The sequence below is a fragment of the Anarrhichthys ocellatus genome, unplaced genomic scaffold (assembly GCF_004355925.1).
Source record: "Anarrhichthys ocellatus isolate YVR2014 unplaced genomic scaffold, GSC_Weel_1.0 scaffold31, whole genome shotgun sequence".
NCBI classification, from domain to species: domain Eukaryota; kingdom Metazoa; phylum Chordata; class Actinopteri; order Perciformes; family Anarhichadidae; genus Anarrhichthys; species Anarrhichthys ocellatus.
Window position 1 is genome coordinate 1,186,141 of NW_022280061.1, and position 12,126 is coordinate 1,198,266.

Below are 12,126 nucleotides of genomic sequence, written 5' to 3' on the forward strand. Positions count from 1 at the left end.
ACACTGGGGGAGGTGGGAACAGGTGGCGGTGGGGTGGTGGAGAGAGGAAGATGGCATTGATCCTTGATCTTGGACAGGATAGGGAAAAGAGATGGAGGGGAAAGGTAGAGTCAGAGATATACTGAAGTAGGGAAGGAGGGGAGGCCGTATCAAAGGTGGGAGGAACACTGAGAGGGAGGGAGGAGCCCTTGGTTCCTGGGCTTCTGACCTGGCATCGCGGAGCTCCACCTTGGCTGAGGGAGGAAAATCTCACTGAGGATTTACTGTTGGGACCTTCAGACTGAACTCTGAGCTCTCAGGACTTTTCTCCTTTTGGGATTCAATTTTCTGGAATATTCATTCAGAGACTCAGACCTGCTGGAGTCCTGAACGGGAGATTTCCAAGTGTGGTATGAGAAAAATATACATTTGTGTGCTTTTTGTGCGTAGCTGTTAATAGAGTCGAGCTTGATTCTTAAACTACTACTACAAATGTGCAACTTTAAGAGCACAGTTGCTTTTGAAAATGTTGGCTAAATGTTAACAAATTGGTGTCCCAAATGAATAATGGGGATTGTGTAGGATTCATGAGATGAAGTTTCAACGTTGCAGTTTGTCCCAGTGTAGCTGTTGCAGCCTTGTATAACCTCTATGCTCATTACTTATTTTTTGTCACTCAAATTCACTGATCATTGATGATATCTGACTTTGTGCAGCGGCATCAGTGTGCATGGCCTGAGGCTAATCTAAGTATAACTTCTCAGGGATTAAATAGCTCCCTAATGAGCTTTCACTAATGTCCAAGCTTCATTTAAGGTAAATATAACACTGCAGGTTCTCAGCACAATGACAAGAAAGCCACAGGACTTTAACAGAATCACTGCTATTAATACAATCAAACGTTATTAGCAATTCAGCACTGACCATAGTTCCAGCTACAAGAAAAAACAAATATTTCAGCTCTTATTCAGACTTTCAAATATGTTGTATAAGTCTGTGATACATCTTTGTAAGTTTACATACATATGAGTAACGTAAAAACAGCCAACACAGAATAATTTGCCCAGCAATTATTGTTCATCTGAGCCTTAAAAGATAACCTATGCAGCAGACACAAATATAGACCTTACAGTTCCAATAAAATCAGTAGCATAATACTTAGAATAGACAGTTCAACAAATATTATTGGGTTATTATCACTGATGCAATAGTATGTAAGCAAATTGAAATGGTGTAGCAAGTCGCGGGAGGGATCATTCTAGCTACTTTATACACTTTTTTATCAGTTAGTTTAATCTAAAATAATAATAATGATAACACATTTATTTTGTATAGTGCTTTAAAGGGTACTCAAAGGCACTTTACATGGTAAAAACAGAAACAATAAAAGCAATAACAATACAAGCAAGGCAGATAGATGACATTATAACAGTAAGAAACAAAACGAAAACAATCATAACTAGCACCACATGGTTAAAAGCAGATTTAAATAAATGAGTTTTAAGTGCGGTTTTGAAAGGGGCGAGTGACAGAGACTGTCTGAGGTGCTGGGGGGGGGGGGGGGGGGGGGGGGGGAGGGGGGGGAGTTCCAGAGGAAGGGTGCAGTAATAGAGAAGGCCCTGTCCTCCCAGGTCCGATGTTGGACAGAGTAGGGGGGGTAAGGAGGTTGGGGTTGGCGGATCTGAGGTTGCGGGTGGGAGTGTGTCGGTGCAGGAGGCCCGAAAGGTATGAAGGGGCGAGGTTATGAAGGGCTTTGTATGTAATGAGAAGAATCTTGAACTGGATTATTTGCTGTATGGGGAGCCAGTGGAGGTTTTGAAGGACTGGGGTGATGTGATCTCTGGTGCGGGAGTGGGAGAGCAGACGGGGAGCTGAGTTCTGGATGTATTGTAGTTTGTTGATGATTTTGGTGGATGAGCCGTACCGGATGCTGTGGGGAGGAAAGGGAGCGGTGTAGACAGGTAATGTTTTTGACATGAAAGAAGATGTTTTTTTGTGATGGGATTGGCGTGGCGTTCGAAAGGAGAGGGTTTGATCGAAAATGATTCCAAGATTACGGACATGTGTGGAAGCAGGAACAGTGGTTCCAACGATGCGGGGGGATAAGCTGTGGTGGGATTTGTTTAGTGATTTGAGGCCGATGATGAGGATTTAAGATTTGTCGCTGTAGAGTTTAAGAAAGTTGGCTTGCACAGTTTATGTCTTTGAGGCAGTTGGTGGTAGTGAAGTAGGTGACGGGGGTGATGGATTTGGGGAAGAAGTAGAGCTTTGTGTCATCAGCATAGCAGTGGATAATAACATACCATATCTTATTCATCTTATCTTTTGCATTTAAAGCCATTGTCTGCTAAATAACTTTAGTTGTTAGATATATTGTGTGGTTTAAAAAGTACACTATTTCCCTCTGAGATGTCGTGGTAGAAAGCAGCAGAAAATAGAAATACTCAACAAGTGTCTCAAAATTGTACATAGCTACAGAACCTGAATAAATATATCATTTCTAACGAGGCCTGTAAGTGGATGGATATCAGAAATATTAACATATTAACACTCATTAAGACACTGATCTTTATGTATTCTGTTCTAATTGTGTACACTAATTGTTCATAGTTATTTAAAAAATCTGCTCACTGAGATTAAAACAGTCTTTTTATTTCTCTGTCTTGCAGTGAGTAATATGAGGAATATGCCTTTGAATGGGCTAGATCCTGGAATCAGACTGCAGGGCTTCCATCATGCTTAGACTGGGAAGCAGCATGCTAACAGATCGGTGAACTGTTGCGGCTTGTCAAACCCCCACCCTCGTAGCCACCTGCACCACCAACCCAGCTTCGAGGGTGACTCTAGACACTTCCACTCTGCCTGACAATCTAGGCCAACACCATGGATTTCCTACTAAGAAGTCGAGACAGGATGGCTTTCTCCAGCTCTGAGCCTCTTTTGGGCCCTCAAAGCAGCTGCACCAGGCACCACTACCATGGCATCAAAAGAAAGCTGCGGCCCGGACGGATTATGGGCTTCATCATCAGCATGGTGGCTGTCTGCACATTCTGTTCATGGAGTGCCTTGTCACTGGTCACAGCAATGGCCAAGGAGCTGGAGTCGTCCGCTGAGGGATCGGCAGAGGCGTTAGTGCCCCAAAGAACTCTTCTGCAGTACCACAACCTCTCTGCCGCGCCAGAGGACAAACCAGTGGCCATGAAATCATCTGATATAGAGATGAATCACGGGGACTACCCAACAGACTACTTTAGCGTGGAGGAGAGACGTCAGGGCTATGTGTGTTTTCATATGCTTGGCATGCTGTACATGTTCATAGCCTTAGCCTTAGTCTGCGATGAGTTCTTTGTTCCTGCGCTCACTGTTATCACAGAGAAGCTGCAGATATCTGATGATGTAGCAGGAGCCACCTTCATGGCAGCAGGTGGCTCAGCCCCGGAGCTCTTCACTTCTGTCATAGGAGTCTTTGTCTCCCACAGTAACGTGGGTATCGGTACCATCGTGGGCTCCGCTGTCTTCAACATCCTGTTTGTGATAGGGATGTGCGCCCTGTTCTCCAAAGAGGTGCTGAACCTCACCTGGTGGCCTCTGTTCAGAGATGTCTCATTCTATATCATTGGCTTGCTCATGCTCATCTATTTCTTTCTGGATAACGAAATCACGTTTGGGGAAAGTCTCGGTCTGCTGTCGTGCTACACCTGCTACGTGACATTCATGAAGTTCAATGCCAAAATAGAATATCTCATCAAGGCCCTCCTGGGCAGCAACCAGGTGGACGAGCTGGAGACGGCACCAAAGGTGAGTCTGACTCCATCCATCATTCCATTTATCTATCTGTCCACTTGTCCATCAATCCATCCATATATCCATACATCCATTTGTTCATCAATCCCTTCATCCACTCATTCATCCATTCATCTTCCCTTATTTCCTCTCTTTTGTTGACCACTCTACCCTTTACTTTATGTTTTCAACCCATCTCAGTTGACATCATCTGATCCTTACATCCATCCATTACACAGCGTAACCATCACAAACAACTCTCAACGCTTTCTAATGCAGGAAAAATTAAGTAAAAATCTCTCAAAGCTGAAAATAGCCAACTAAGATTCAGATTCTTTTTTGTGTCTTTAAGGGAACATTTGTGTTTCTTGAAATGAGTTTCTGATAAGTGGATGCAGTTACAACATTTCTAGAATGGAACCCTGACTGTTCATTTGTCAGTATATTTTGGCTGAAATCTGGACATCTGTTGATGACTGATCTGAGAAAAGCATTTGTATGTCACAATGAATAAGATCCTACAGTGAACCTGTTTCGGCTACTGACCCCGAGAATAGTAGTGCTCTTATTCTGGGAATCAGACAGGGTGTTGAACAGACAGCACTTTGTCAAGCAGCCAAACCCTCTTGACTTCTTCTCTGGAAGGATATAAAGCTTTGTCTTAACCTGCCACCTGCTCGGACATTGCTAGACGCAGAGCCAGACTGCAGCCCCTTGGTGCTGACTAGGCCTATGGGCCTCATCTTCCGTCATTACTTTTATTGACCAAGTCCAGACCAAAGTGTCAGAATAGGGCTCATGTAACAGAGCTGGTCCATAAACTGTCTTCAGATAACTTTTGATGCTATTGAATATTGAATACATATAAACCCTGAACATCCGAACTACACCAGCCTGAATTTATAAAAATCGATTTAACTTTCAGTCAATATTCGGTTATCCTTTTATTTAAGCGAAGCACATTATAGTTATGTAGTTCTAGTTCTAGTTTTACATATCCAGTAAGAACACCATAAATAACATTGCAAAATATCTAAATATCACCCACACTCATACATAGTATTATTTCTAAATTCCATGCTAGGAGTAAGTTAATGAAATTGACAGAGTTTTGTGACGGTTGAGCTGGACTTGAGCATCCTGTATGTTGAAAACTGAAAGCAACTAAATTAAATCAGAAACCAGAAATCCTTGTAGCATCTCTTCAACCTCATCAGCACGCTGCCTACTTCAGCTCCCCTCGTCTTTTTCCTGACATTGGAAAAAGTGGTCTCTTGACTCTGGAGGAAGGTTGCAGCTTTGAGTGTTGGTTGTCTTCTATTTCAGCTCATTAAACATAACTAGATATAATTGCAGAGCATCTGTTTACAATCTGGTCACAATGTTAGGAAAGCATGAGACATGAGAGAGTGTTCTGGTTATTTATCAGTGTGACATTAGTGTTTTTTCTTTCACATTATGAGTCATACTCACAGGATGTTGGCCTACCACAAGACACTTACCAATCACTTCACAATCACAAAACCAATCACTTCATGTCAGCCGGGAAGAGATGATGGGGAAGTGTAATTTTGGGATTAGCTTGGAGTGCTCTTTGAGCTGCTTGCTGCTGTGTTTAAGGCAGCAGATTCAAGACAGAGGGGGGAAATGATGCTGCGTTCAAAAGGTTCAAATGCGACACATGAAAACACAAACAGTCTATTTTTCAAGTCTGTCTCTGCATCCGTTTCTGTCTGTGTGTGTAGTTGGAGTCAGATCTGTTGCTCTCCAATGTTGTAATCTCAAACGGCGCTCAGGTGGCAAAAACTAAAACTACAATAGGCTGATCTAAGAGCAGTTCGCTCACAGCCTACCAGCCGACCGATCACCAGTTATTCAGGGGCGTTAACAGGGCACTGCTGCACATGATCTGGGTTTGTTTGTCTGAAAAGATTAATTACAAATAATGTACATTTTATTTCATTATAGGCCAATAAAGTGAGATATTGTGCTATTAAAAGATATACAGAAAGAAATAGTTAAGATGCAATAGTGATAGAAAACACTTTAGAGAAGGAGGCAACTATTTTTATGGTAGTGATTGAGGCCAGGAGAAGTTCTCCCGTTATAGGAACGGATGAGCTCATGATCACCTGCTTTAAAACTCCTCCCCTTAAATGCTTAGGTAACTGTTTTATTTATTTTTAAAATTGGATTGGTATTAGTAATAGTAATAATGTTGTACTTTTTCAGTGTCTTCATCATCTTCAGGCTGATCAAAATGTTTTTCTTTTTTTAACATGTTTTTATTTCAACCTAATCCATTCACCAGGAATCAGTTACTGTCAATTACGATGAGATTTTTTTTGTGTTTTATATCTTATCCACTTTTGTAAATGTCATGATCTTTTTGTTGTAAACACGCGAGCACATGCTGATCAGTGTTGTTACAGAAGCTCTGTTTGACATGCATGCCCTTCTGGGAATCAGCTCTTCTTCAGGCTGCCGCCCCTCAGCCCAAGAACAGCTTTTCTCTTTCTGTCGTTCTGCACTCGATGTCCAACTGCCTTGGCCTCATGTGTCGGTAGCTGCTTAATAATCTCTCGGGTTAATGCTCCCCAATCCCATTAGAGCCACTAATAATAGTCTGATGCTCTCTGGAAGGAGCAAGAATCAGCAGATCACTGAGAGAAAAATTACAAGCTGCCCCGTCCTCTGCCTGCAGTCGGGCTCATCACCTTGGTGTGGTTTTTATTTGTATTATATTTGGATGTTTCATGCTGCTTTTGCACACAGCATAGAGTGTCTACAAAGAGAGGGTGAGAAAGAGAAGATCTGATGGTTTTCTTGCTGATGGCACTAAAGACGACAATCCTCTCTGATCCCCTTATCCACTGCTTACCTGCGGTGACGACAGCAAACATGCAGCCCAGCACAGTGTCACTCAATCTCTGCAGAGCTCTAATATAATGTTCACATTTTCCTTGTAATCATTAATATCAGACCTGGATTACAATGCAGCAGCGCAGTGCATCTGCAACTTCATACAAAATTAAACTTGCCATAGGTATCTGTACAGCGAAGGAAGATGAATTGGTCAATAGTTATTATCTATTACATGTTAGTAAGTACAGTTATATTGTTTCCCATAAGGGAACATAAGAGAATATAATAGTCATGACCCAAAGAGCAGATGCAATTGTTTTATGTAATTATCCAACAAAACACAGCTGAAAGTATACAACCTTTATTTAACAATAGTGACACTTCATACAGTCTTGTTAGTTGTGTTCTGGGGTCAGCACAAAGCTCATCTGATGGATTCTATACTTGCACAGCAGACCTGACTAATCAAATTCAGACTATTGTGATCACGATCAAAACCCTCTGTCCAATGCAGCAGTGAAAACAAATGCATCTATAACTTTTGATGCATTCTGTTGAGCACATAATCATTACACTCCTCTGCCATTTGGAGTGTAACTGGAGTTAAACTGCAGCAGTTGTGTAGCTTGAAATGCTTTTAATATTTGCTGACCGATGAGAGTGAAAGGGAAATGTTTGATAGGACGGTGACCTGTGAAGGTTGCTGCGGGACTTTACATGCAGGCTTGAAAAGTAGCAGTCTAAAAGGGGTGATCTCTGCAGATTAATCCTGGCTAAGTCCCACAGCTTGGACAGTCAGGTGGAGAGAGAGAGAGAGAGAGAGAGAGGGGGGGGGGGGGGTCGGACTGTCCCTCAATGATGAGAATGATGATGATTGGGATGAAAGGTGTAAATCTGTAGGATTTTAGAATTTGGAATTATTCCCGCGTTTGTTGACCGGGGATGAAACCAGCAGGAGCAGCTCAGTCAACAGTATTTTAAGCTTGAGGCTTTCGTCTTCTTCTGATCACCTTCGGGTGTCAAACAGCTCTGTTATATTATGAACAAGCTGGGATTTGCGTGTAGAGACTCTTTACTTGATAGATAGATTTTGATGCATAAGGGTTTGGATGTAATTTGAAATTCTGCTTCATAATTTACAGCTTATGAATATGGCCCATGGTGAGCTGTTTTGTTTAAGTCAGTGACAAGCGATGTACACTACAGACCAATGAGCTGGAGCTGAGTTTTATCTGAAACTGCAAAACAAACGCATCAAATATTGAACAATAAAGGAAAACATGCCGCTTTATACTGGAAGCGGCATTAGCAATGTAGTGGCAAAACCTTTTCTGCATTTCGTGCTTGCTTTCATCTATAGATTATTGCATCTGTAAATGTATTATTATATCTACCAAAATAGAAATGTTTGTACGTTAACAATCTTAACACTGTATCTTTCATTTTCTTTATCTGAGAGTAGATGCCTCTTAATCATCGTATTGTGTAACAGTTTTCTTCAGCATCGTGCTTGATTTTATTTCTACAACCTGTTGGTTGACAAGCAAAAAAAGATTTGGAGAATGTTCTGTTTTTTGTTTTAAATCCCTTTACTTGCTGGAATTGATTTGAGACAGGTTTTTGGTGATTAGTCATCGGTGATTCATGGAGGGAAGCTGAGGAGAGGTTTAACCTCACAAACACTCAATCAGAGCTGAGAGGAGTGACATAAGGGTGTAAGGTAACAAAGATTAGCAGCTTTTCAAAATAAGTTACAGTATGTCATGCAGAATACAAACATGTTGCACAATGCAGCAGTTATCGGAGTATACTGCCGTATAACTGGTCTAATTTAAATACATATAATTTCAGTCTCAGCAGAGTCTACAGCAGGTTGTAAGTGTCTTTTGTCATCAAGTGAGCACCAACCAACATAAACTAATGCCCAACTATCCTCTGCCATTAGAGCTCATCAGCAATCACATGGGCAGGTGTCCACAACTTCTGTTATGTTACTTGTTAACGTTAACCTCAATACATTTCTATTCATTTTGTTTGACAAAAATGATTGCCAACATGAAATACCTCTATCTTCACTCAAAACAAATATGATTGGCTTTGAGAACTTGGTCACACATTTATGAAATTCAATTCTGTGTTTGATCCAAATATGGACTATATGGAAAACATATGACAAGTGGTACCCCTTCAAAAAGAAAAAGAAAACCCTTATCTTAAGCCGTGTGTCTTGTCAGATGCAAGCTAAAGGGATTATCTTCTCAAACTGGGGCCTCCATCATGAAAATGTGTCAACAACAAAACCCTCCACCTCTCTGCTTGTTGTCGGTGATTGTCTGTGTTGTTCTCTTCAAAGATTCAGATACCTCCGGTACTGGCTGTCTTTGTAGGACATTTGTAATCTTTAAAAGGAATTGGGAAGTCTGGAAAAAGGGACGGAGTAGCAACCTCGGCTGTGTGATGTAATCGTTTGTGTAAGCTAACTCTGTGTTAAGTTTAGCGCTATTTAAGGTAAACGTTGAGCCACATGAGTACAATTCACCTCAGATAGCGCCATCGCAGCTCTTCGGTTAATCATACCTGTAAATCTGTTATGAGGGTGTGCGAGCGAGTGAGTTCACTTTAAAAATATTTAGCTCTGTAAATGTTCATAAAAACCTTCTTCTTCTTGAGCAATACATGAAGACAGAAAATAACAGACATGTTGATTTGCTGTTTGCATTGGAAATCAGTGTATTTCATAGCAGTAATTGCCAAGTTAATAAAATTAGAACAGCTCACACAAACCTCCGTGATCACAATTACGTTTACATTTGACAAAACAATATCGACTCACGAGAAGTTATGTTCATTCCACACCAAAGCCTCCCCACTGCTGATATCAACCACTTCAAAAACCACCACCACAGTCTCTATCTGTTCCAGCCAGTGGACTGAGAGTGTGTGTGTTTGTATGTGTGTGTGTGTGTGCGTGCGTGTGTGTTTGTATACACTGCAGGCCTAATGTGTTGGATTGCATATAATACATGCATTTGTGTTACTGTCTCTATTCCCTGTGTATACTGTATATGAGAAAACATATACTGTCCATATATTGATTTCTTTCTCTGTGTCTTAACAGGTCAATGCACCTGGAGATGACGAGAACAAGCTGTCGGTGAGTTTGTTTTGTGTGTGTGAACTTCTCTGTATGATCCCTGTAGCGTCTAGTGTAGGTCATGTTTATGTGCCTGCATATATTTACAGTATGCTGTATGTATCAAAGTCAGCCATTTTATATAAAAACGTGTCCAGATACATATTCTACATTCACACTAGAAATAAGCTGCAGTAGAGATATGACATTCAAACTATTGCTCTTAAGGTTTTTTTTTTTACATCACCAAATTATTTTGAAATGTTTTAGAAGTTCCGTGAGTTCATAAAAATGTTAAATGGAGCCAAATGTAGAACAAGTATGTACACATTCATTTATTTTGCATTGAATATAATGTATATTATTTATATATATTTCTGTATTTGTGATATTTTTACAGGCCAAACCGAGGCTGCAGAGGGAAGGCAGCTGTGCCTCTCTACACAACTCACTGATGAGAAACAGCATCTTCCAGCTCATGATACACACCCTCGACCCTCTCAGTGATGAAGGTATGGGTAAGCAAATAAATAAGCACAACACCACACATACATACACTTACACACACACACACACACACACACACACAAATGCAAAAAGATATAATGTTATTACAATGAAACAATTCAATTAACAGTATATTTTTACATAAACAGCTTTGGTGAAGATTATGTTTAGGATCAGAATTAGGTTCAGGAAATGTTTATGTGCACAATAGTGTTTGGTTGAGGTAACATATTGTAAGATCTTCATTCATCTAACCACTTTCCACTTCTTAGTATTTCCTTACTTCTTTCTTAGGAAATAATCAGTGGGAAACATATTCCCCCCATTGCACATGGCATGTATATATAATACTTAATCACAAATGTTCAGGGGACAACGCTGGGCTGACTGAGTCTCTTTTGTTTCAGGACAGTTCAAAGAGAAGGCATCAATCCTCCACAAAATGGCCAAGCAGAAGTGTAAAGTAGAAGCTGCCTGTGCCAACGGTGTAGGTGAGCAACAGGGCCGTGTGAGACTATTTGTCCCACTCAAAGATCAAGTGACAAATCAATCGTCAGATCTTTACTCCAATTGAGAACTGTGTCTATAGATGAATGGTGAAAACAATACGTAAAATGATCAATAGTTTGATAATCAGAAATGAATAACTGGACTTTTTTGAAGGTCAAGATTGCATAAGTAACGTAATGATGTCTTTCAGTTAGTGTAACATTAAGTATGTGGTAGTTTCAATCAAGTTATCAGCTGACTGACTTGACTGACCTGATTTGGTATATTCATTGTTAAGGGGCATGTATGTGATGCTGTGTATATTTTGTTTCTCAATAGGAGGCCTCTCCCAGACACAACCTCCAAGAAATGCAAATTGTACAGTTCCAGCTCTTTTTTTAACATCATTAGATACCATCTTTTTATTTCAAATGAATACTGTTCCTGTGAACAAGTTCCACTCTGTTTTTAATATGGTTTATTTTTCTTTCCTCAAGCTGATAAAAGAATCCCCAACAGTTCAAATGTTGCAGTGGAAGTCACACCACCCATGAACGGTGTTGCAGGAGGAGACGAGGTATGGCTTTTATCTTTGAGCATTCCTCCAAGTTCACATGTTAAACTGTACGTTTTTATAGCGCCTCAGTTAAGAACACAAGTTTTTCTTTTTTAAAAGCATGATGGAAAATGTTTCTTCTTCAGGGGGGTGAAGAAAAAGAGGAAGAAGACCAGCCTCTGAGCCTGGCCTGGCCCGACACCAACAGGAAACGGTTCATCTACCTCATCATCCTGCCCATTGTCTTTCCACTGTGGCTCACACTGCCCGACGTCAGGAGAGAGGTGACAACACACACACACACACACACACACACACACACACACACACACATGATATGTAAAGCGTGTTTTATGTGCGCAAACATGAAGAAACAACTTGGAGTTATAACACAATGCAATCAATGAAATATTTGTTTTTGCTCGACTGCATATTCACATTCTGTATTGAAGAGTTTCTGGTTCTGGAAGCATGCGAAATGTAGAATAACTAAGATTACATGTGTCTCTTATTTTGTTAATTTACTGCATGACCTGCTCAATAGTTTTCTGAGTAACTGCAGGTTCCAAAATATTATTTTATATGTTGACATTGGTATATCGGGCTCTAGGCTGGGCCGAAGAATAACTGATTGAGTGGTCGTTTGACTTTGTTGCTCTTGTGGTTTTCAGACCTCAGCGAGGTTCTTCCCTGTCACTTTCCTCGGCTCCATTAGTTGGATTGCTTTCTTCTCCTACCTGATGGTGTGGTGGGCTCACCAGGTACTTCACACACACACACACACACACACACACACACACACACACACACACAC

At 40.8% G+C, this 12,126-nt stretch overlaps 1 protein-coding gene across 2 annotated transcripts in view; it reads left to right on the plus strand.

Moving 5' to 3' along the window:
- Positions 1-279: 279 nt before the first annotated feature.
- The window catches only part of slc24a2 (solute carrier family 24 member 2), a 13,534-nt gene continuing 1,687 nt past the window's right edge, over positions 280-12,126 (plus strand). Inside the window, exons 1-9 of one of the 2 annotated variants that reach the window (XM_031864737.1) lie at positions 280-389; positions 2,649-3,777; positions 9,746-9,781; positions 10,161-10,278; positions 10,675-10,758; positions 11,096-11,134; positions 11,254-11,333; positions 11,459-11,596; positions 11,984-12,073. In XM_031864737.1, the coding sequence (XP_031720597.1) occupies positions 2,863-3,777; positions 9,746-9,781; positions 10,161-10,278; positions 10,675-10,758; positions 11,096-11,134; positions 11,254-11,333; positions 11,459-11,596; positions 11,984-12,073 (1,500 nt within the window). In that variant the 5' untranslated portion in view covers positions 280-389; positions 2,649-2,862. The remainder of the gene's footprint in view (positions 390-2,648; positions 3,778-9,745; positions 9,782-10,160; positions 10,279-10,674; positions 10,759-11,095; positions 11,135-11,253; positions 11,334-11,458; positions 11,597-11,983; positions 12,074-12,126) is intronic. The other variant, XM_031864738.1, reaches the window with a different exon arrangement.